Source organism: Centruroides sculpturatus, unplaced genomic scaffold (genome assembly GCF_000671375.1).
Source record: "Centruroides sculpturatus isolate CEXI.00-Female unplaced genomic scaffold, Cexi_2.0 scaffold109, whole genome shotgun sequence".
NCBI classification, from domain to species: domain Eukaryota; kingdom Metazoa; phylum Arthropoda; class Arachnida; order Scorpiones; family Buthidae; genus Centruroides; species Centruroides sculpturatus.
Genome location: NW_019384440.1, coordinates 87,699 through 114,697, shown reverse-complemented (window position 1 = coordinate 114,697; position 26,999 = coordinate 87,699). Strand labels below are relative to the sequence as shown.

At 29.1% G+C, this 26,999-nt stretch overlaps 1 protein-coding gene across 1 annotated transcript in view; it reads right to left on the bottom strand.

Moving 5' to 3' along the window:
* Positions 1-26,999, bottom strand: part of LOC111620114 (plexin-A2-like) — a 47,451-nt gene that overhangs the window by 7,492 nt on the left and 12,960 nt on the right. Inside the window, exons 6-31 of the mRNA XM_023361973.1 lie at positions 25,785-25,914; positions 25,373-25,547; positions 24,098-24,191; positions 23,224-23,335; positions 22,982-23,113; positions 22,799-22,906; positions 22,512-22,699; positions 21,503-21,851; positions 19,301-19,483; positions 19,110-19,235; positions 18,915-19,015; positions 15,252-15,381; positions 14,840-15,014; positions 13,565-13,658; positions 12,690-12,801; positions 12,448-12,579; positions 12,265-12,372; positions 12,072-12,165; positions 10,764-10,939; positions 10,519-10,688; positions 10,313-10,430; positions 8,644-8,780; positions 5,778-5,966; positions 4,896-4,989; positions 4,024-4,266; positions 3,766-3,942 (exon numbers count right to left, since the gene is read on the bottom strand). Of these exons, the coding sequence (XP_023217741.1) occupies positions 3,766-3,942; positions 4,024-4,266; positions 4,896-4,989; positions 5,778-5,966; positions 8,644-8,780; positions 10,313-10,430; positions 10,519-10,688; positions 10,764-10,939; positions 12,072-12,165; positions 12,265-12,372; positions 12,448-12,579; positions 12,690-12,801; positions 13,565-13,658; positions 14,840-15,014; positions 15,252-15,381; positions 18,915-19,015; positions 19,110-19,235; positions 19,301-19,483; positions 21,503-21,851; positions 22,512-22,699; positions 22,799-22,906; positions 22,982-23,113; positions 23,224-23,335; positions 24,098-24,191; positions 25,373-25,547; positions 25,785-25,914 (3,847 nt within the window). The remainder of the gene's footprint in view (positions 1-3,765; positions 3,943-4,023; positions 4,267-4,895; positions 4,990-5,777; positions 5,967-8,643; positions 8,781-10,312; positions 10,431-10,518; positions 10,689-10,763; positions 10,940-12,071; positions 12,166-12,264; positions 12,373-12,447; positions 12,580-12,689; positions 12,802-13,564; positions 13,659-14,839; positions 15,015-15,251; positions 15,382-18,914; positions 19,016-19,109; positions 19,236-19,300; positions 19,484-21,502; positions 21,852-22,511; positions 22,700-22,798; positions 22,907-22,981; positions 23,114-23,223; positions 23,336-24,097; positions 24,192-25,372; positions 25,548-25,784; positions 25,915-26,999) is intronic.

Here is a 26,999-nt window from a genome sequence, read left to right as displayed (position 1 = left end):
TATTTGGAATTTATGAAATCCAATTTTGCTACTCATGTTTTTTACTTCTTCCACATTATCCATTTCAAATCCATAATCTAGTTGCAAAACTTCTTCATCCTTCACAACATAAGGTATTGAGGGACTTTCACATTTAAATGCTGAGAGCTTGTGATAAAGGCCCGTGGAGGTTCAACAAAATCGAATGTATCCTTATGAATAAATAAAAGTTTGACTGCTTAAAAGGTAAAATGTTTGATTAANCAAATTTATTTGAATATATTTATATTTTAAAACAGTAATAGAATTAATAATAATTTAGGAAGAAAAATTCATTAATCATGGAACAGTTTCATTTATAGAGGGTGTAATGGGTAGAAAAGTATTTAAAAACTGAAGTAACAGTGGAAAAGATCATAGAAAAATGAAATAAGAATATGAAAAGACATGAACCGAAAAAATAGTCAAATCGGATCAGTGAGTAAAGAATTTTTAATAGTTTTATTATTTTATTCGGGCGTAAATTAAATCTTCACTGGATCATATCTATCTCGGGCTGCTTCATACTGAGCCCATAAATTTAAGCATAATGAATTCAAATTTGAATTTATTACATACGAACAAAGTCCACCCATGGCCGAATAGATAAAACAGCTGAATACTGATAGTTGATCGTAAGTTCGCACCTAACCGGCGGGCTGGCTATATGGATTATTTAATATTTTCTTCGTGTCTGACATCTAAATATGGAAGTGGTTTGTGAAGAAATACTGAAAATAAACAGTTTTGTTCAACATATTGTGAACACATACTGATGGGTATCGAGAAGAGTCCATATTACTTACATGATATATAGAGATTTTTCAGACAAAATTACAATAGTTTTTATATTGAAAGTTTTGGAGTAATTTCTATTATTGTTTTCTTTGACATTCATTTTAAAAACTAAATTTTTTCAAATTTATTTAAATCCACTATAAAAATTCCAATTACGTCGTATAATGTTTTTGGACTAAATCAACAAGGAGATTTTGAATTTCACCTCCTCCATTTGGAATTCCGGACTACTAAATAACATAATCTTCAATTTATTTACATTTTTTTAAATATTGAAATCTTTTTGTTCAATCTGACTACACTTTTCTACAGATATAAAATCACACATGAAAATTTCTAATTTTTAAATAATTAAATAAACACACGCGCATACCAATGTGATAAAAGTTTACCAATGTTTTTATCCATTGCCAGAATTGAGAAAAAAATTTGGCACTAATCGGTTTCTTAAGAAGATACCATATGGGAAATATGTAAGGCCCGTTTATTAAGTAATTAAAATAATACTTACAATAGCACTGCAATCATACTTGGTTAAACCACTTTCTTTATTTTGTATTTTAAAAATTATATTATCTATGTGTTCGTGATGATGATCAACTCTTAATTTCTCATTCTGGCAAGCAATTCTGANATTTGAAATAATTTTCAAATTTAAAACTTACAAAGATCGTTAAATAATCACTTCTGAAATTTTTTATACAGTTTTTGTCATCAAATGATAAATATGTAGGATCAGGGTATATTTGGAATTTATGAAATCCAATTTTGCTACTCATGTTTTTTACTTCTTCTACATTATCCATTTCAAATCCATAATCTAGTTGCAAAACTTCTTCATCTTTCACAACATAAGGTATTGAGGGACTTTCACATTTCATTTCATTTGGTGATTTTACTGTACAGTTCTGAAATTTTAATTTTAATAGGTTAATAAAGATGATCTAAACACATTACTTTTTATATACTTTATGTAAAAAATAATTATAATAATACAAAAAGTTTGGATAATTACTTATTACATTTTCTATTAATTTAAGTTTAGTTTTTCCCTTTTTGTTATTACCACAGGAAACTTACTTCTTGAAAAAACATGTTATCAATTTCCTGTTAAAAGTATGTTATAAATAATTGTTAAAAATACTATCTAGATTGGCAAACCAGAAAATTTTCATGAAAGGATATCACTAGGGATGCAATATTACATATTTGGCTGTTTTGCCAGCAATTCCTTCTCTGTATACAGGTTAAAAAAGTCTTTTGTATTGTACTGGCATATAATACAAATATGCTAACATATATTTTACCGGTGTCTGATTACTTTTTTTGGCCCGCTGAAAGTAGCTATCAATTTATTGCGGTCGTAGTTAAATTTTTATAAAATAAACTATCATATAAAAGTTTATGTAAATGGATGCTCTATCTGATAGAGCATCCCTATATATCTGTTGTAATATTAATATCCTTTTTCTGAACTAACAGAATGTTCAAAAATATGTTTTATCTGATTTAACATCACTAATGAAATTCTGTGAAAAATGCAACATACAGTATTTGAAGAACATTTGTCACTCAAACGCTTCAAAACATGTTTTATCTGGACACATTTTTGATTCCTATAATCTTTCAAGTACTTGTTTTTGAGTTTTAATTCTATTTTATATAGATTCGTTTTTACAAAATTCTTTTTACTGCATACCTCTTACTGGTAAAAAATTTTATGGTTCGCCCAATCGAAATTTAAACTTATGCTCAGACGGATGACAGAAAGTTTGGAGAAAGCCCGGGAAAGAGTTCCAGCTGGCATGAACGCGTGGTACCATAAAATATGGTGGTTGTAACGTTATGTTTTGTGATTCCATGGTAGCAAAGGATGTCAGGAAGCTTGAATTTATTGATGCATTATGAACGCCTAAATGTATTGTCAATGTATTTTCTTAACGAAAATCTCTTCGTTTCTGCGGTAAAAATGGACTTGAGTGATGATTTCATCTTTTAGCAGGATAACGACTCCAAGCATATTTCGCGCATTGCAAAGGATTTTCTTTTGTTAAAAATCAAGTCAACCATCTGGAACGGTCTTTTCAGAGTCACGATTGAATTTGAGCACCTACGAGACAAAAGATTTAAGAAGAAATAAGATATGAAAGAGGCGTTATTAGATATCTGGAACAACCTCAGTGAAAATACAACTAGAAAGTTGGTTTTATCAATGCCAAAAGGCTTAGAGCTTGTGATAAAGGCCCGTGGAGGTTCAACAAAATCGAATGTATCCTTATGAATAAATAAAAGTTTGACTGCTTAAAAGGTAAAATGTTTGATTAATTTTTTACGTCTAATTTAGAAGTAATCAACATTCAATTCATGCTAGCTTTGATCTGTGTAAGTCAATATAAGCAAACTCAACGGCTAAAATCTCTACCAATAAAAGTTCTATCCTCTTGTATAAAAATTATGATGTTAGCTTAGTTTGCTGAATCATTATTCTCATAAAACTGAGTTCACACTTGTAATTTTACCAGTGTCTGATTACTTTTTTTGGCCCGCTGAAAGTAGCTATCAATTTATTGCGGTCGTAGTTAAATTTTTATAAAATAAACTATCATATAAAAGTTTATGTAAATGGATGCTCTATCTGATAGAGCATCCCTATATATCTGTTGTAATATTAATATCCTTTTTTCTGAACTAACAGAATGTTCAAAAATATGTTTTATCTGATTTAACATCACTAATGAAATTCTGTGAAAAATGCAACATACAGTATTTGAAGAACATTTGTCACTCAAACGCTTCAAAACATGTTTTATCTGGACACATTTTTAATTCCTATAATCTTTCAAGTACTTGTTTTTGAGTTTTAATTCTATTTTATATAGATTCGTTTTTACAAAATTGTTTTTACTGCATACAACCACACGTATATTTTAAAAAACAAAAGAAAATTACTGTGACTTCAGGTAGGTTTTCCTTATCAAGTGCACCGGGTAATCTTATTGCTGAAGGCTGGGAAGCTGGTGGTCGGCATGTCAATTGTGTTCGTGAAATGGAAGTAATAACACAATGTTCGGTGCCTATTTGCACAAAAATATCAATCTCATCAGAAGCATAATTTAGATTTTTACCCTATAATTAAAAATAAGATAATTTATTAAATCCGGTGTAAAATATTTGTCATTTGAAATAATTTTCAAATTTAAAACTTACAAAGATCGTTAAATAATCACTTCTGAAATTTTTTATACAGTTTTTGTCATCAAATGATAAATATGTAGGATCAGGGTATATTTGGAATTTATGAAATCCAATTTTGCTACTCATGTTTTTTACTTCTTCCACATTATCCATTTCAAATCCATAATCTAGTTGCAAAACTTCTTCATCTTTCACAACATAAGGTATTGAGGGACTTTCACATTTCATTTCATTTGGTGATTTTACTGTACAGTTCTGAAATTTTAATTTTAATAGGTTAATAAAGATGATCTAAACACATTACTTTTTATATACTTTATGTAAAAAATAATTATAATAATACAAAAAGTTTGGATAATTACTTATTACACTTTCTATTAATTTAAGTTTAGTTTTTCCCTTTTTGTTATTACCACAGGAAACTTACTTCTTGAAAAAACATGTTATCAATTTCCTGTTAAAAGTATGTTATAAATAATTGTTTAAAATACTATCTAGATTGGCAAACCAGAAAATTTTCATGAAAGGATATCACTAGGGATGCAATATTACATATTTGGCTGTTTTGCCAGCAATTCCTTCTCTGTATACAGGTTAAAAAAGTCTTTTGTATTATACTGGCATATAATACAAATATGATAATGTAGCACATAATCCACATATATTGACATTATTGAATATAATTACATATACTTATTGAGTGTATATTAGTTAACCAGCAAATGTAAGTAGTTATCAATACATACTACATTTATAATATGTAACAAGATAAAATTAAATTTTTCTGTACAGATTATTTTAACATGAAAATTATGCATTACTAATTTACTAAATAACAATTGAAAATCAAATAACATCAATAATTATAAACATTCAAAACTTACACTTCTATACTTTACATTTTCAAAGATTAAATACATCTTTGGTGATTCAACTGCATCCAAATTAGTGCCTTCTACATCTATTGTTAAACCGCCACTGAAAAATGTAATAAATGAAATTGAAAATGAATTTACTAGTTTATAAAGTTAATTTTATAAAATGAACTGGTCAATAAAAATTATTTGTAAATTCTGTATGTAAAACTTAGAAACACAAAACAACTTGTTACACAAGAAAAAGTAAGAGCCGAGGAAATAAAATAGTATATAAAATTAATATTTTAAATTTAAATAATTTTGATGTTTTAATAACGAAAATCTGTGTTAGATTCCCTGCATTAATTTTTGTTGTTATTTTAAGGAAATTTGAATTGTGCTCATTATTTGAAGTTTTCAATTCATAAAAAAATAATTAATAGACTAAACAAATTATGCAAGATAATACTCAAGTTGTGTATTTAAGCCTAGGTTTTAATATATAAAATTTCTAACAGGCATTGTTGATATTTTACAAACTGAAAAACTTGAAAATATTACAGGAATTCAAATTTTGAAATTATTATGCTGGATCCCAATGTATAATCTGTAATGTAAACTCTGTGTAGATTTGTCTTTTTAATGTAAGTAATCTAGTAATCTGAAAATAATGTGTGATAATGTAAGAAAAATATATAAAGAGATAGAATATTAAAATTTTTTTCTATATATTTTAACATTTATAAAAACTAAATAAATTTCATTAAATAATAAATGTACATTTTATTTATTTTCAAATTATTTCAATTTTTGTACAAAATAGAACAAACTCTTTACTTTTTTAAAGAATTGTTATAGTTATTAAGTCTTAAACAAAAGTAAATAAAAATATTTTCTTTAAAGTCTCACCTTGGTATACCTTTAAGAACGTTTTTCTCATCATATAACTGAGACCGTACAGAAGTTATTATAGGATTGTCAACATATTGAAATTGTTGTTCAGAAATTCTGAAATCATTATCAAACTTTATTCTAACATTATCTTTTGTAATGCTTTGGGAAGGTGAAGTAATGCATTCAATAACTTTTGTTTTTCTTCTAGAAAAAAAAAAGAAATAGTTAATAACATCTAATTAGATAATATTTACCTATATTGTAATAATAAAGATTAGAGTAAGCAGGTGTGAAATAAATCATATAAGGCATCATATTTTTAAGTGTTTTATTCCTACATCAGTAGCGTGCTATCCTTTTTATGAAAATATCGCGCAATATGTATTTTCTAAAATATAAATACATATTGCGCGATTATTTTCATATTTTAACGTACTTTATTTAATTATAACCGCATTATGTATCTTATTACAAATTTCTAAACTACATGTGAAAAAAAACGACAAGATTGCTATTGTATATTCGAATATCAGTGGCGGAATGGAAGCGCTGTATTGTCGAAACCGGGTCAGCTTCCAAGTGACCAAATTATAGGCATTCGCGCATACGCTTTACAGAGTACCAACTCACGGTGGAAGCTACACACACAACGCTTCCAATGATTCTATCCAGGATCGGTTCTGAACTGTTAGCCGCCTTCCCGCTAGATATTTGGCCGCCCTTGCCCGATTATGTGAATTACGAGATTTATAACTTAACCCAACCGATAGGAATTTATGTTTTTATGATAGTTCTGCATAGTTGACAGGAGTTAAAATAAATCCATTAAAATATTTAATATATTTATTCCGCTTTTATTCCGCGCTCCCATCTTATATTACTTACGGATTTCAATATTAAACTAGTGATATTACGATTTCGTATGTCCCATATATAAGGGAATGTAGAAAGAAACGTGTATAATTCTTGTACAATGCTAAAAAATTAACTGTTACTTCGGCAGCATCATGTACAACTAAATGTAATGAATGAGATACACAAGGTACAAAAAAGCTCTAGAATTTATTTTCCTTAAATTTACGATTTATGTATCCGTTTGTCATAAAAATTTGTCTTTCCACTTCTTTTTCGACACTACAAATATTCAAGTACAAAGTAACCGGTTTCGACTTATTTCTACTAAAGAAGTAGTTAAATAATTAAGAGATTAAGGAATTAGGGACATAAATAAAACTCTGTTGAAAGAGCCGGAATTTTACTTAAACAAAAGTAAGTTTTTATTACAGTATTTTTAATTTTAATCCTTATATTGTGGCTAGCGATTCGGAATGTAATTGTAATATTAAAAATACATTTAGAGAAGTCTACGGTTTTTACTGGCTTATCGAACAAACGAGTACGAATGGACCCTAGACCATCACTGACGCGCAATTAACTGATTGCCCCTGGAAGTCGGCTTCTTACAGAAACACAGCTTCCCTATCTTCAAATGTCACGGCACGCCACTGTTCTACATATTATCAGGACTAACAATAAACTGAATACTATGCTTATAATTACAAATAAAAATACAAATCTCTTATTAAGCAAAAATGGAAAAAATTTCAAGATTGTTATGTTGTGGTATGCCTAATATGGCAGTAGTCAACAACTAAAAATGTTTTATTGCATATGAAGTGATTTGAATCACTTTAGATAGGGTGAAATGGATCATTAGAAATTATGAAAATTTATCCATAGAAGCTATATGAACATAATACCGGTAGAAATAATGACCTTCTGTTATCATATTATTTTCATTTTAACTTCTCATTTATGATAAAGGTATTAAAACAGTTTTTAAATTCAATAATAGTCTACTATTACAATGCAATTGAACTAAAATCAATATTTAGTTGATTTTAAATTACATCCATTACGGGCTAACATTACCTAAAACGAGAGCCAAGTCAGTAGAGGTAACTAGAATTATCATTAGATTACAATGATATATATTTAATGTCATTTTATTCTATTCAACAAAGATTAGTCAGGGAAGCCTTACTAAATCTCAGCCTTTAAAATGACAATTTTTGATACTTACTATTATAATATTGTTCCTGAGGATGAAATTTAAGAACTGAAGGCTCTTGGAATAATGAGAAATTAATTCCGAAAAATTAGTCAATAAATATTTCTTGTCTTTTATCTGGTAGTGTAAGATAAAATAATTCTAAAAAAAAGGAAGATACTGTACTAATAAAGTTGCATCATGTAAAAAGTAATTTTGTTAAATTATTTCAAAATATCCCATAGTCGACAATAGTTTATCAACGGGCCATGTGACATCGTTGGGAGCACAGAATATTTCAAGGGAGGCATATGCCAAAAATCAACAACTTTTGGAAAGCCAGAGCAAGCACTAAGGAACCACAATCAGAATAAAGTATTAAAATTATATTAAAAAACTATTAAATTTTAATAAATAAGGGACCCTAAAATTTTAGGAGGTTTTATAAGACATACAAAGTGTCTCATAGTCGAGAATGTAAGTATAAATCTCAATCACTTTATAATTAGGCTATAATTTGTGGAATTTTTTAGTCAATTCTAAGGGAGGGCAAGTGCCCTGTTTACTTTACTCCCTATGCGGATGCCCATGACTATTTTGTATTTTGTACGTCCATGTCCATAATAAAGAATTTGCTTAAGAGAGGTTCCACTGTATTTTTAACATAATTCCATTCTAAATGAAAAATATTTTCATCAGTGAAAATACTGTATACCAAAATATCCATACTTTTCTGCTATATTTCAATTTGGTAAAACAATGATGCCATAATATAATAATTAACATTCTGTTTTTAATTAATATATGTAACATTTCAAATTAAAACATTACCTTATAACATGACACGGTATATCACCTATTTCTACTTCAACAGCTTCAGCAATATTCATGTATTTTCCCCAAATAAACAGATGTGTTCCACCAGATTTAGGACCGATAGAAGGTGTAATGTTCACAATTTTTGGACTCTAAATAATTTTTTAAAAATTTTATTACATTTATCAGAATATAAATAAAAAAATTTATTTCAATTTTATTAAAACATTAATTTTTTTAAAATTAAATGTCAAAAGTTCTTGGTAATTCTTAAAACATCTATTAAGTTTTATTGAAAAATTGTATATAATTTCAAGAATTTTTACAACAATATATTTTAAATACTTAAAAGGTCATATATATTTGCCACAGGGAATCTGCCTGAGAAACCAAATTACAAAATTTTCTCAAATCCACACTGTTCATGTCCAGTTGTTTAAAAATTATAAAATATAACAAAAATAATTTTACTTTGTTTCTATATTGTCTACTTGGACCTTGTTTATAAATAAGACTTATTATATTGTTGTATCATTATTGTAGGATATGAAATTAATTTAAATACAATAAAAATAAAGAAAAAAAAATGGATTTAAAAGACATATTTATTTGAATATATTTATATTTTAAAACAGTAATAGAATTAATAATAATTTAGGAAGAAAAATTCATTAATCATGGAACAGTTTCATTTATAGAGGGTGTAATGGGTAGAAAAGTATTTAAAAACTGAAGTAACAGTGGAAAAGATCATAGAAAAATGAAATAAGAATATGAAAAGACATGAACCGAAAAAATAGTCAAATCGGATCAGTGAGTAAAGAATTTTTAATAGTTTTATTATTTTATTCGGGCGTAAATTAAATCTTCACTGGATCATATCTATCTCGGGCTGCTTCATACTGAGCCCATAAATTTAAGCATAATGAATTCAAATTTGAATTTATTACATACGAACAAAGTCCACCCATGGCCGAATAGATAAAACAGCTGAATACTGATAGTTGATCGTAAGTTCGCACCTAACCGGCGGGCTGGCTATATGGATTATTTAATATTTTCTTCGTGTCTGACATCTAAATATGGAAGTGGTTTGTGAAGAAATACTGAAAATAAACAGTTTTGTTCAACATATTGTGAACACATACTGATGGGTATCGAGAAGAGTCCATATTACTTACATGATATATAGAGATTTTTCAGACAAAATTACAATAGTTTTTATATTGAAAGTTTTGGAGTAATTTCTATTATTGTTTTCTTTGACATTCATTTTAAAAACTAAATTTTTTCAAATTTATTTAAATCCACTATAAAAATTCCAATTACGTCGTATAATGTTTTTGGACTAAATCAACAAGGAGATTTTGAATTTCACCTCCTCCATTTAGAATTCCGGACTACTAAATAACATAATCTTCAATTTATTTACATTTTTTTAAATATTAAAATCTTTTTGTTCAATCTGACTACACTTTTCTACAGATATAAAAGCACACATGAAAATTTCTAATTTTTAAATAATTAAATAAACACACGCGCATACCAATGTGATAAAAGTTTACCAATGTTTTTATCCATTGCCAGAATTGAGAAAAAAATTTGGCACTAATCGGTTTCTTAAGAAGATACCATATGGGAAATATGTAAGGCCCGTTTATTAAGTAATTAAAATAATACTTACAATAGCACTGCAATCATACTTGGTTAAACCACTTTCTTTATTTTGTATTTTAAAAATTATATTATCTATGTGTTCGTGATGATGATCAACTCTTAATTTCTCATTCTGGCAAGCAATTCTGACACGAAAAATATATTTATGTATTAAAATATTTTATATATAAGGAATAATGATAGATGAATATAAAAATAGTAATGAAAAATTACATCGTTCTTTTTTCTTGTAGATCCTTGTGAAGTGTACAATTTGCAATTATTTTTCCATCATTTTGTAAAATCTTTATACCATTACTACTAATATCCGTAAACGTAAGTCCTAAATTAATTCCTGTGACTATAACGTTTTCACCATTTTCCCAAGGTCCTGATGGTATGAACTAGAAATATTTAAATTTTCAAATTTATTACGTTAAAATTGTTTTTTAAAAAAATTAAAATAAAATTTTTAATACCTTTTGACGTATAGGACATTTCTCGTAATCATCCAAAGATAGCAAAGAACTACTACATTGTTCACGAATGCGACAAGATCCTAAACCATCTGAACACCAACCACATTCATATTTAGACTCTAATTGTAGACATGATCTACAGTTTGTTGCAAGTTTTTCACATTTGTATATTAGCACTTAAAATAAATAAATAAAATTAATATGTTGAATATTTAGGATAAACAATGGGAAAAAAAGGAATATACAGGGTGTCTCAGTTAAACGTTTCAGAACTTCTAAGAGGGGTAGGGTGCATCCCGACGACTCGGAATCATATAGCAATGTGGGGTCGGAAATACTGAGACGCCCTGTATACAGTGGTCTCAGCATTTGTTTGAAGAAATATATAAGAATTTTTATATGACAATATAGGACATTGTAGACTATAGAATATTTTCAAAGAATTTAACAAAATTGCTTCTTACATGATGCAATTTTATTAGTATCTTCCCTTTTTTTAGGATTATTTTGTTTTACACTGCCAGATAAATAAATAAATAATAATAATAAATATTCATTAACTTATTTTTCATAGTTAACTTTTATTCCAAGAAACTTCAGTTACTATATTTCATTCTGAGGGACATTATCGTAACAGTAAGTATCAAAAATTGTTACGTCAAAAGTAGGCTAAGGCTTCCCTTAACTACCGTGTTTTAAATAGAATTTTGTCATTCAATCCTACTGATCCTTAAAATACCAACACTAAGCAGGCACACACAAACAATAACAAAAGAACTTTATTAAAATAAGATCAGAGCCGTCGTCTACATCCCCAGGCTACATGCGGGCAACTCAACGAACTTTCACACCTTTTTTTCCCCCCGTTGCCATACAACAACTCGTTTTTTAAGTGTTGTTAGACCGTGTTCACGATGGCGGCCACAGAATAAAGTGATAATAATTCGCTACTGGTTTTATGAACCGTTAAAATCCACAACTATAATGCATGTATAGCTTATTCTCAAACAGCACATTAAGCCTCATCAATAGATAAATGTCAGTACCCATTTACGAACTTTTGGCATGTTTAGAAACAATTGAGTCGGTTACTATCGATTCAAATTAACCCCAGTAATATCTGGAAGCAATAAAAAAAATCGCTAAAATATTTTCTAAGTTATATACTGTATATCGAAATTACTCCATAGATAAGCTTTCAAAAAGTTTATGACAAAGGTAATTTTATAGGAAATGTAAGATATTCAAAAAATATGTAACAAATATAGAACAGCTCAGACCACTGTACAAATATATAGACATACTTACCATGGATATTCTTTGGATTATCTAAAGGTTTTGAACCATCCCATATAACATAAAATGATGCAGTCGCATTTCCTGATTGTATTTCATGAGAAAACTACATATTGTTAAAGTTTCAAATAATTATTGCATTTTAAAATTAAATCGGTTCTTATAAAAAATATATATAACTTTTGAATTTTATAAATACATTTACCGTTATCACATCACAATATATGGTATCACCAAGAATTTGAGCATTGACTTGGTAAACCCGATCTTCAATTTTAACGCGGCAGACAAATCTAGTTTGCACAATAAGTTGCTACAAAAGAGTTGTACTTAATTGAACATAAGTGTAGATAAGCACGGTAAGACTAATACTTTAAATTAATTATACCATTATATTTTTTACTTTGACTTGAATTTTCTTCTTTTGTCCATAAGGTACTAATATCGAAGATGAATCTCCATTCGTTATGTCAATCCGAGGACAAAACTCAGGACCTGGTCGTAAGCTTGGACCTATATTCTAAAGATTTATGTTTAATCTATAAATAGCACTATATTATAATGAATTTATACAAATTTAATGAAATATATTTTCTGTTACATTTCTTATCTTATAAGAAAAACACTTACAGAACCAGTTATAATTATGTCATTACGACAGTATTCATCAATATTATGTGTACATCGATGACCTTCAACACACCAACTACACGGAAATGGACTTGAAACACATTGCGTGCAGCTAAAATAAATGCATTGAAATGAATATTTTAAATAACGTATTTAAAAGTAAATTTTAGAAAGTTTCATTATTTAAAATAAATAAATCAAATTTCTTTTTAATTGAGATAGGAAAATCTTATCGAAAACGGTTGGTGATCTTAATTAAAGCACTCCTATTCCGAAGTTAAATGCAATATTTAGTAGTTAAAATGCAAACAAATTTGGTATTCTGTCAGTTCAGAACATGCGGAAGACATTTTAGTTAAAAAAAAATTAGTACCAAAATTCATCATTATATTATTTTTGGCGTTGTAAGCACAAACATTTTGATCTGTACACCAACTCTCGCTAGCAATCTAGAGTCTATTGCTCAATGTTGTAGTCATTCTAAAGTATAAACCCTAAAGTTGATGAACAGTGTGTTGAACAGCTAACCGCAATTGATCCTCTGATGCTTTTCACACACAGAATAATACTGTCTTTCAAGGCTGCCAAATTTGCAGTATGTCATCGATATACTACGAGTTTTAAATGTCCTCACAAATGAAACTGCCTTTTTTGTTGCTTTCAGAGAGAAACCTGTCAGATAGGTGAGTTTTCGCATGTCCTAAAATGTCACATTACTAAATTCGGTTATATTTAGACTGTTAAATATCTCTTTAGAGAGCGTTGAATAGGGTATTTTATATAGAATCACCTGATTTTTTTAAACTTATTTAAAATTACTTTATTGTAAATTTTTAAATCAAAATAAATATAACTGAAAATTTTAAAATACTTACGAAGTATACGTCGTACAGTCAAAAAAGGTAAAATTCGTTGATGTATATTTGATTTGTTTTTCATCTACGATATACAGCCTAGATCTGAGATTATCTATAAAAGTATTGTTATGAATCAGTTAAATTACAGTACTGTATTCTATTGTATCATAAAGAAATAAACACCATTCATCTGTAATATTATTCTTTTAACAAAATAAAAATATACCTTATATACTGATATTATTATTTATTTTTCAAAGACATTTATTACTATTTTTACTAAGATGCATTTTTTCCTATTTATAAATAATTAGAATGAATAATCCATACAGAAAATTGAAACTACTTTCTGTTATGTTTTTCAATTTTATAATTTATTGTCTGTAAAGATGGGCAATTAACTACAGATGTAATTAAAAATACGTAGTTAACTATAGTACTAGTTACAATTCTTATTACTATCCAAATTTAGTAATTCAACTAATAGATAACTTCAGTAAAACTTTTGTAAACCGGACTCGCGCGATACCGAATAATCTTTCCAGTTTGGCAGGTTTCCGTTTTAAACAGGTTTTTTAACACAGAAAATCGCTGTGTTTCGAAGAATTCTTTTCGTTTTGAACAGGTTTTACTGTACAGTACATGTTTAGTTTCCACTACTTTTAACTCATTATAATGGTAGCAATTACGTATTAGAGATGAAAACAAAGAATGCTGGAAAAGTCCAACAACAATGTTGCCAGCTTTATAAATTGGATGGCAGGAATTTTCAAGTTAAATTGGGAATTTAGGAAACAAAAATGTTAGCTTGAGTGTTAAACAGCTACCGGCATGTAAAAAACATGCATTTTTACAATAAAACACTACCCTTGACAGTAGTGCTACAGTGAAACATCTGTTTTTCCTGTTGAGATAAACTTAAACACATAATGTTATATACAAATTTTTCCAATTTTTTTATTTATTTATTTTGAGGCTTCAGTTTAAAAAGATTTAAAAGTGTTAAATGACAAGAGTGAAGAGGAAACAGAGCTATTATTTTAATCCAATCTAATATTTTGTTTTTTCTATTTTTGAGTAGTTTAAATGTAGTTAACTATTAGTAAAATTACACACAGTTTTTATAAGTAGTTAACTACTTTTTATATAATTAATGCTCATCATTAATTTTAATGGTATTAAAAAATAAATAAATATTTAATTAAAAATATATTTTCAAAATAATTAATTTCGTACACTTATTTGATTTATAAATTAATTAAATAAATAAAAGATAATAATTTTGTAACTTACGATGACCAGATGGAATAGGCGGAATAAAAAATGTGTTTGGAGTTGCACACGTAACACCAGAAGCTGTTCTTGTAGCATTCGTTATTATAGTTCGTATTATAGTTCGATCTATAACTTTGAATGCACAGAATAATTTATCTTCTGACACGGGAAGATTATTAACTGTTAGAGAAAGCTGGAAAAAAATTTTAAAAATGTTAATTTTATTTATTTAGAACTTCTTTCCATAATGGCAATATCAATTAAAACAATTTGAAAATCTCATGCTTATTACAAGGTAATGCTGTAAAATTCAAAAATTTTTAAATACATTATTGTTACTTTATTTTATAATCATGCAATATCAAAATACAAGTGAACTTGAATATATCTTCAACAATTTACTAATAATTTAAAAGCAATTACTACTTACTACTCGAGCAGTTGTACTTTGGATACTTTCTGGATGAATTTTGGTTATTGTTATACATTTGTCATGTTTATAGGATAGCCAATCAATTGTTTCTTGAGAAATACCAGCACATTCTTCACGTAAACTGCATCTTTAAAAGAAAATTTTAAATATAATCCAATTAAAATTTAATTATACTGTATCAACTAAACGAAAATAATTACGTCTATTAAAATAATCGTTGATTTTATATATGTGCATGTATATTTATGAAATTTTGAGTATTAAAAATGGCTTAAATTAACTTTTTTAATAATAATTTTCGATGATTTGTATTAATTGTAAATGTAATAAACTAATATATAGTAAGACCCCGCTTAATGCCGAGGATGCGTTCCTAGACAGCAAGGCGCTAAACGAAACAACGTTAAATTAGGTTATTTTAACATAGAGTAAATAGGGATAGGGAAACACGCGGCCAAACAGAAACAACTTTAATTTTAAGTTATTTTTATATTAATTTGTATAATAATATATTTTAAATAACAGATAAACATATGCACACAGAAATGCAAGTTCATTTTTTGTGAGGAAGGTCCTGGCTTTTCTGAATTTTTTGTTTTTTGCGATAAAGTCCTGTAGTTTCATTTGTCGCTTTTTTCTTTCCTTAAACAAATGTCGGTAACAGAAGATTGCATCCAAAACGCATTGTTTCGCTTTTTCACTCCTTTCAAAATCTGGATCATTCGCTACAATTTGATCATCGATATCGGTTATCTTACCAAACTTTTACTAAGGAAATCTGTAGAGAAATTTTTTGGGTTCTTCATTTTCAGAAGCTCTTATTTTTCAGTTCCACAGGAATTCCATGTTCTGCCAGCTCTTGTAGGTCGTCGTTGGTAAGACTCTCACCAAAAACCTGCGGTAACTCCTCAATATCCTGATCGTCTACTTCTCCTAGTCCTGCTATATCGATTACGTTGAGTTTGGTCAACCTAACGATATAGCTATAGGCCAAGGATATAGTCCTTGGCTATAGGCTCTTCTCGTTGAGAATTCTTGGATACCTACAGCCATAACTTCTTCCACACTTCGTTCGTGCATTTATCAGTTAATTATTGTCAAGCGAAGTCGATATTTCCTATGGCATCCATGGTGTTATATTTTTTCCAAAATTGAACCAAACAAACATAGATTTAAAGAAAGTACACTTTTTGCCATCTTTTGCTGATTGGTTTGTGTTCGCAAATAATCGTATTATATACGAATCGATGGAATGCCGCGATAATTTAAATCAGCGTTAATTTTGAGCTTTTTTAGGCTTCGAGCAGACCGCGTTATAATGAATCAAAGTTAAGCGAAGCAGCGTTAAGCGGGGTCTTACTGCAAATAAATGCAAAATGCCCCTAGATCTGTCCTTGTATTCGGACGTGTCCGGACCCATTGTTCTATTTGAGCAAGTGCCTAAGGTTGTCCTTACAGGCACCACCAGTAAACCATTCTTCTCATCATTTAAGGTGTGTTCCATAATTATAAAGAAAGTTATTCTAATTGGAAAAATTTTTAAATCACGTTTTGATCAATAAAATGAGTTTAATTTTTATTTCATATGATCTATAAAAATCCAGCAAAGAGTTGCGTAACTTTCCCGGCTGTTGAAAGATTTACTTTTAAAAAATAACTTTTATATTATTAATCATACAAATAATATATAGTGTGCGGCGCCATCTATTGAGATTTTAGCATTAAAATTTTTATACCGGTATTATTAATTATTATAAAATCGTAAAACGCATATTTTGAGGGCAGAGATGAGTTTTATTTAAAAAAAATAATTGTAGGCTAAATGTTAATTACGAGTAAAATCTTCATCAAGTCCGGTTCCTCTCGAGATATGACAAAAGTACCCTCTTTATCTCTCCATCCTCTCGACCTTTAACCATCAAAATTTAATAGCATCAATTTCCCTTATATGCGAGCTACCATGCCAAATTTCATTTCTTAATCATTATCTCATCTCGAGATATTAAACGACAGACTCCAATAAACACACACACACAATGATATATACATAGGTTATATATCCACAGGTTTTCCCCTGTGGTTTTGACTTTTTTGGGTTCAATAGGTTTCAAAACGAAGATTTGCAAAAACCCGGAGGGTAAATTTGACACGATTCCAATACTTTCTCTTGTTATGTATACATGACAGTCTGGTAAATAAAATGATGAGAAAAGTGATATTCAATAAAAACTGTTCCTGTAATAAAAAATATTATCTATCGATATCCAATAGTTTTCGTGTCCCAAAAGTATAAAGGCAGTGATTATAATTTCTATTGAAATAACTCACTCATTGAGACTCATAAATATTCACACAAGTCTAGTTAACAATTAATTCGAGTATTTTTATTGTGATGGAATTTATCAATATTCTCAGGGGGTATCGTTTTGAAAAAGGGCAAATAACCATTTTGAAACATGGAGGAAAGTTAAATAGATAGATTGCCAAACATTTCATTTGATCTACGAGTGTAATTGACAAATTTTGCGTTAAAAGTGATAAATATAGCACCAAAAGTCAACAAGGCCATCAAAGTTATCAGCAAGATATACAATTATTAAGGAAATTTCTACCAATTGTTCAAATTTGAGATCTTTCTTACCATATCTACAGATCTGTTGGCACTTCCAATGGTGTTTTTTCAAAGTAAATTATGCCATTCGTTTGTCCATCATTCGCCCATCATCAAATGAAAGTTATATTCAAATTTTGAACAGTTTTACATAACAGCATGCATCGCCAATTGCGTTTTTCAACAACTAATGCCATTATTTTGCTTGAGTTTTAAACATAAATGTATGAAACAATATTTTGTTTACATGAGTATTTGTTAGAATTTAAGCTATGAGCATTCAGATGCAAGCGAGTGAATTTTTCGAGCGAAGTTTAATTAAGCAAATGAAAGTATAAAAAAACAGTGTTATATTTGAATTCCGTATAGGTAATAGCTGAATTAATTAATTTTTCTTTTAAAATATACTCGCTTATTAGTTTTATGTATACATAACAAGGAAAAGTATTGGAATAGTCTTAAATTTGATCCTTCAGGTTTTTTGCAAATCGTTTTGAAACCCACGAACCCAAAAATGCCAAAACAAACGGAAAAATATTTTGTGGTTATATGTATGTGCGTATGTTAGCGTCTATCTATTTCGTTTAAATATCACAGGATGGAGTAATAATTAAAAAACAAATTTTGGCATGGTAGCTTATACACTTAAATCTGTATTACAGTACAATGAAATAAAAACGATTCTATTAGAGCGTTGCCTGATGCCTTCCTGAGAAAGCACCTGTATATTGCACAGTCAAGAGCTATTGTTAGTCTTTCGAAACCTTTCGCAAAGCACACTCGTAATAAATAGACTAATTGAACAGCTCACTGATGGTGTCTTAGGCTACGAATTTTAGAACTAGTAACAATACGCATTTTAAATTGCTTACAATATTATTACGACCCTGTTCTAGTAGAGAACAGAGTCGTAATAATGTAAACAATGATTTAACGTAGTAATTGATTTGTTTGGCATTGATGATGAGATTAAATAGATCATTTTCTTAACGGCATTCACAACTATTACAAAAATACGCTTTATTTGTTTTTTATTACAAAACACATACTTGTTTTGTATTGTACACCATCCACAAAATGGGTCATTTGCACCAATGCAATCATCGCAAGTATTAAAATTGAGGCATTCTTGTACTTTCATTTTCGTTACCTAAATATCATAAAAACATTAAATAAAAATCTTTAAAAAGTATTTAGAATATTTCAAAATATCTTATGTAAAAAAGCAACTTTAAAAATCATACTCTATTTTTTGTCATGACGTAAATACTTTGTTCTTTATCAAACAGCATATCAGGGTTGACAGCACTTCCTTCATCAACTGTAATATCGCTATACTCATTTGCTACTGTTGCAGATTCAATTATAACCTGTTAAAACATTTTATTTATGAAAATGAAATGTAATAATTGCAATATAAAGGAAACTTCCTTGCCTTTTTTAAATGTCCGGTTGATGTACCTAGAAATGCTACAGTATTGTCATATGCAGGCATTGCTGAAACAGCTGTCAATAAAACCCCATTATATTGTACAATTGGCGATGTCTTAACTGGAATAGTTCCTCCTAGTGGGTTATTAATATCCAAACCACAAAAGTCATCATCAATTTGAACTTGCTAAATTAAAAAAGTATATTGCAGATTACCATTTGTAAATATGTTTTCTTGGTAAAAAACCAAAATGAATAGGTAGTTATATAACTTTTTTCTTTACATCTCAGATTGAAAAATAATTTGATAACAATAAGACAATTGTCACTCATTTAAACAATATTTAGTCAATAAAATTAATCAAATTAGTTTACAAAGAATATTAATTCTATTATTTGAAAAGTTCTCATAAAGAACCTTATAATTAATGACAATTTCTACAAAAAAAAACAAGTAGATTGCATTAATTTAAATTGAAATCTATGTATAAAATAATAGAATAAATTCTAATTATTCTACACACAAAAAATTAATTGATAATCATAGGTGTATTCAAGGCACAGTCTTCTCTGCTGAATATACCTGAGCAACTGAAGCACAACTGAAAAGAAAATCAAGTGAAATACAAGTGGAGAGGATGGTTTGGTTTGATCAATTGGTTTTGGCAATCTGCCAAAGGAGATAAGTTTTCGATTAGAAACCAACTTCTACTCAAATGTTGGATACACGAAAAAACTCAAAAAACTCCATGCAACTAACCTGTTGGTAATGAGAAACCCATGGCATACTACCAGTGTTCAGTAGTGTTATCCACTACGTCACTGGTGATACTGGAGAGGGTGGACATATATAATTTTCAACAAAATTTTTGAAAATCTGACTTCGACTTAAATCCAATCTCCCAAAAAAGCAACTCATATATTTTAGCCCAGTGATCCAAAACTTTTTTAAGCTATCTTGGTTCCATAAACTTATACCCAACGCCCCTAACCCATTTTTTCCTTGTGCGAGTAAGACTTGGAAACATTCTTAGAAAGACTTTCCTATGAATCTCACACTTACTGAACATTGTTATCCACATCTGGAAACCATTAAATGCAATCTTTCTTCTTACCCATTTTAACAGAGGGAAGGGAAAGATTGTCGGTGACTCAACTCTCGACTATGGTTACCTTTCAGTATCTGCCTCTAGCTCCCCCCTGCCACCCCCTTAGATTTACTGACCGACACAAGGGTACTATAGTGCTCACTTTTGGAACCACCTGGAACTACGCGATTGGTTGGCCCTTTCGGCCAACCAATCGTCGTAACGTAAACGAATATCACTTTTCTCGAGTTTGAATATTAACCAAACCTCGAATATTCGAATATTTCAAATTTTTGATTAGTTTGAATACGTAGTGAACGTATATAGTCAAACCCCGACAATACAAAGTTGACGGAACTTAAAAATTGGCAATTTGTAATAAGTTTCGAATTAAGAAAACTTTACAAAAAAATAACGGTCATACCATCAAATGACAAAAGCCAAATTTTTTCTCAATTACTTCATTCAGTTTTATCTTCTTTGGATATGTTGAAAAAATTTGTGTTGCTCCACACAAACGACGACGAAACACGCGTTCCTGGTGATGATGTGACTTCTGCATTGTTACTTTGCTTGTGTGACTTGGGAAGCTGGAAACTGCTTTATATCAAATAACCTAATACAGTATAATAATTATCGACCACGACACACTTCGTATTACATATTAACCAAACTTTAAGATTAAAATGCCTATTCTTATCCACAAAATCGCAAATATATTTCGCATTAATAGATTAAACAAAAATACTTTATGGCTTTTTTTACTCTTACTTCATGATTGCCATGGGTTCAACCAGAATCGTAATACAATAGTTTTTTAAAACTCTTTCCGCCCTATGGGTACTAAGAGTATCTCTTTTAGTAAGCCCATTATGGGTTCGGCCAGACCCATAACGGGGCGGCCGGGTAGTGAGGGATGGAGTCCGACATATCCGAACGGACCACCATCCCAAAAATTCATAGGATTTTTGATCCGTCCACATTAGTTCTCGAGCGACAGGCTTCCACCTTAACCGCTCGGCCATCCATTCGATTTCATTATATAAATATTTAAAAATCAATACGGGAATTATATTATTGGAATTTTAAAAATTAATACCTATTGAAATATTACTTACAGTTTGTGAACATTGTTGACTAGGATTAATGAAATCCAATCCTCGTTGACCAACTCCATTAAAACAATTTTGAATATTTTGAGTAAATTTTCGATGGATAGCAGATAATGCATAAACACACAATGCAGAATTGGCACTAGGTTTAAAGTAGGTATCACTGTCACTTTTAGATTTTGCAAAAACAACATATAGAACATCATCTTGGGTAGTGATACCTAAACTCGCAGCAAGTTCTGATCCAGGATGACCAACATATCCTGCCTGAGCAAGATTATAATGAGTTCCGTCATCAGCTCGACATTCAAGAGGTACTTCTGTATAGGAATAATAATGTACATCATTTTGACAAATGCGANTTATTTTTCATAGTTAACTTTTATTCCAAGAAACTTCAGTTACTATATTTCATTCTGAGGGACATTATCGTAACAGTAAGTATCAAAAATTGTTACGTCAAAAGTAGGCTAAGGCTTCCCTTAACTACCGTGTTTTAAATAGAATTTTGTCATTCAATCCTACTGATCCTTAAAATACCAACACTAAGCAGGCACACACAAACAATAACAAAAGAACTTTATTAAAATAAGATCAGAGCCGTCGTCTACATCCCCAGGCTACATGCGGGCAACTCAACGAACTTTCACACCTTTTTTTCCCCCCGTTGCCATACAACAACTCGTTTTTTAAGTGTTGTTAGACCGTGTTCACGATGGCGGCCACAGAATAAAGTGACAATAATTCGCTACTGGTTTTATGAACCGTTAAAATCCACAACTATAATGCATGTATAGCTTATTCTCAAACAGCACATTAAGCCTCATCAATAGATAAATGTCAGTACCCATTTACGAACTTTTGGCATGTTTAGAAACAATTGAGTCGGTTACTATCGATTCAAATTAACCCCAGTAATATCTGGAAGCAATAAAAAAAATCGCTAAAATATTTTCTAAGTTATGTACTGTATATCGAAATTACTCCATAGATAAGCTTTCAAAAAGTTTATGACAAAGGTAATTTTATAGGAAATGTAAGATATACAAAAAATATGTAACAAATATAGAACAGCTCAGACCACTGTACAAATATATAGACATACTTACCATGGATATTCTTTGGATTATCTAAAGGTTTTGAACCATCCCATATAACATAAAATGATGCAGTCGCATTTCCTGATTGTATTTCATGAGAAAACTACATATTGTTAAAGTTTCAAATAATTATTGCATTTTAAAATTAAATCGGTTCTTATAAAAAATATATATAACTTTTGAATTTTATAAATACATTTACCGTTATCACATCACAATATATGGTATCACCAAGAATTTGAGCATTGACTTGGTAAACCCGATCTTCAATTTTAACGCGGCAGACAAATCTAGTTTGCACAATAAGTTGCTACAAAAGAGTTGTACTTAATTGAACATAAGTGTAGATAAGCACGGTAAGACTAATACTTTAAATTAATTATACCATTATATTTTTTACTTTGACTTGAATTTTCTTCTTTTGTCCATAAGGTACTAATATCGAAGATGAATCTCCATTCGTTATGTCAATCCGAGGACAAAACTCAGGACCTGGTCGTAAGCTTGGACCTATATTCTAAAGATTTATGTTTAATCTATAAATAGCACTATATTATAATGAATTTATACAAATTTAATGAAATATATTTTCTGTTACATTTCTTATCTTATAAGAAAAACACTTACAGAACCAGTTATAATTATGTCATTACGACAGTATTCATCAATATTATGTGTACATCGATGACCTTCAACACACCAACTACACGGAAATGGACTTGAAACACATTGCGTGCAGCTAAAATAAATGCATTGAAATGAATATTTTAAATAACGTATTTAAAAGTAAATTTTAGAAAGTTTCATTATTTAAAATAAATAAATCAAATTTCTTTTTAATTGAGATAGGAAAATCTTATCGAAAACGGTTGGTGATCTTAATTAAAGCACTCCTATTCCGAAGTTAAATGCAATATTTAGTAGTTAAAATGCAAACAAATTTGGTATTCTGTCAGTTCAGAACATGCGGAAGACATTTTAGTTAAAAAAAATTAGTACCAAAATTCATCATTATATTATTTTTGGCGTTGTAAGCACAAACATTTTGATCTGTACACCAACTCTCGCTAGCAATCTAGAGTCTATTGCTCAATGTTGTAGTCATTCTAAAGTATAAACCCTAAAGTTGATGAACAGTGTGTTGAACAGCTAACCGCAATTGATCCTCTGATGCTTTTCACACACAGAATAATACTGTCTTTCAAGGCTGCCAAATTTGCAGTATGTCATCGATATACTACGAGTTTTAAATGTCCTCACAAATGAAACTGCCTTTTTTGTTGCTTTCAGAGAGAAACCTGTCAGATAGGTGAGTTTTCGCATGTCCTAAAATGTCACATTACTAAATTCGGTTATATTTAGACTGTTAAATATCTCTTTAGAGAGCGTTGAATAGGGTATTTTATATAGAATCACCTGATTTTTTTAAACTTATTTAAAATTACTTTATTGTAAATTTTTAAATCAAAATAAATATAACTGAAAATTTTAAAATACTTACGAAGTATACGTCGTACAGTCAAAAAAGGTAAAATTCGTTGATGTATATTTGATTTGTTTTTCATCTACGATATACAGCCTAGATCTGAGATTATCTATAAAAGTATTGTTATGAATCAGTTAAATTACAGTACTGTATTCTATTGTATCATAAAGAAATAAACACCATTCATCTGTAATATTATTCTTTTAACAAAATAAAAATATACCTTATATACTGATATTATTATTTATTTTTCAAAGACATTTATTACTATTTTTACTAAGATGCATTTTTTCCTATTTATAAATAATTAGAATGAATAATCCATACAGAAAATTGAAACTACTTTCTGTTATGTTTTTCAATTTTATAATTTATTGTCTGTAAAGATGGGCAATTAACTACAGATGTAATTAAAAATACGTAGTTAACTATAGTACTAGTTACAATTCTTATTACTATCCAAATTTAGTAATTCAACTAATAGATAACTTCAGTAAAACTTTTGTAAACCGGACTCGCGCGATACCGAATAATCTTTCCAGTTTGGCAGGTTTCCGTTTTAAACAGGTTTTTTAACACAGAAAATCGCTGTGTTTCGAAGAATTCTTTTCGTTTTGAACAGGTTTTACTGTACAGTACATGTTTAGTTTCCACTACTTTTAACTCATTATAATGGTAGCAATTACGTATTAGAGATGAAAACAAAGAATGCTGGAAAAGTCCAACAACAATGTTGCCAGCTTTATAAATTGGATGGCAGGAATTTTCAAGTTAAATTGGAAATTTAGGAAACAAAAATGTTAGCTTGAGTGTTAAACAGCTACCGGCATGTAAAAAACATGCATTTTTACAATAAAACACTACCCTTGACAGTAGTGCTACAGTGAAACATCTGTTTTTCCTGTTGAGATAAACTTAAACACATAATGTTATATACAAATTTTTCCAATTTTTTTATTTATTTATTTTGAGGCTTCAGTTTAAAAAGATTTAAAAGTGTTAAATGACAAGAGTGAAGAGGAAACAGAGCTATTATTTTAATCCAATCTAATATTTTGTTTTTTCTATTTTTGAGTAGTTTAAATGTAGTTAACTATTAGTAAAATTACACACAGTTTTTATAAGTAGTTAACTACTTTTTATATAATTAATGCTCATCATTAATTTTAATGGTATTAAAAAATAAATAAATATTTAATTAAAAATATATTTTCAAAATAATTAATTTCGTACACTTATTTGATTTATAAATTAATTAAATAAATAAAAGATAATAATTTTGTAACTTACGATGACCAGATGGAATAGGCGGAATAAAAAATGTGTTTGGAGTTGCACACGTAACACCAGAAGCTGTTCTTGTAGCATTCGTTATTATAGTTCGTATTATAGTTCGATCTATAACTTTGAATGCACAGAATAATTTATCTTCTGACACGGGAAGATTATTAACTGTTAGAGAAAGCTGGAAAAAAATTTTAAAAATGTTAATTTTATTTATTTAGAACTTCTTTCCATAATGGCAATATCAATTAAAACAATTTGAAAATCTCATGCTTATTACAAGGTAATGCTGTAAAATTCAAAAATTTTTAAATACATTATTGTTACTTTATTTTATAATCATGCAATATCAAAATACAAGTGAACTTGAATATATCTTCAACAATTTACTAATAATTTAAAAGCAATTACTACTTACTACTCGAGCAGTTGTACTTTGGATACTTTCTGGATGAATTTTGGTTATTGTTATACATTTGTCATGTTTATAGGATAGCCAATCAATTGTTTCTTGAGAAATACCAGCACATTCTTCACGTAAACTGCATCTTTAAAAGAAAATTTTAAATATAATCCAATTAAAATTTAATTATACTGTATCAACTAAACGAAAATAATTACGTCTATTAAAATAATCGTTGATTTTATATATGTGCATGTATATTTATGAAATTTTGAGTATTAAAAATGGCTTAAATTAACTTTTTTAATAATAATTTTCGATGATTTGTATTAATTGTAAATGTAATAAACTAATATATAGTAAGACCCCGCTTAATGCCGAGGATGCGTTCCTAGACAGCAAGGCGCTAAACGAAACAACGTTAAATTAGGTTATTTTAACATAGAGTAAATAGGGATAGGGAAACACGCGGCCAAACAGAAACAACTTTAATTTTAAGTTATTTTTATATTAATTTGTATAATAATATATTTTAAATAACAGATAAACATATGCACACAGAAATGCAAGTTCATTTTTTGTGAGGAAGGTCCTGGCTTTTCTGAATTTTTTGTTTTTTGCGATAAAGTCCTGTAGTTTCATTTGTCGCTTTTTTCTTTCCTTAAACAAATGTCGGTAACAGAAGATTGCATCCAAAACGCATTGTTTCGCTTTTTCACTCCTTTCAAAATCTGGATCATTCGCTACAATTTGATCATCGATATCGGTTATCTTACCAAACTTTTACTAAGGAAATCTGTAGAGAAATTTTTTGGGTTCTTCATTTTCAGAAGCTCTTATTTTTCAGTTCCACAGGAATTCCATGTTCTGCCAGCTCTTGTAGGTCGTCGTTGGTAAGACTCTCACCAAAAACCTGCGGTAACTCCTCAATATCCTGATCGTCTACTTCTCCTAGTCCTGCTATATCGATTACGTTGAGTTTGGTCAACCTAACGATATAGCTATAGGCCAAGGATATAGTCCTTGGCTATAGGCTCTTCTCGTTGAGAATTCTTGGATACCTACAGCCATAACTTCTTCCACACTTCGTTCGTGCATTTATCAGTTAATTATTGTCAAGCGAAGTCGATATTTCCTATGGCATCCATGGTGTTATATTTTTTCCAAAATTGAACCAAACAAACATAGATTTAAAGAAAGTACACTTTTTGCCATCTTTTGCTGATTGGT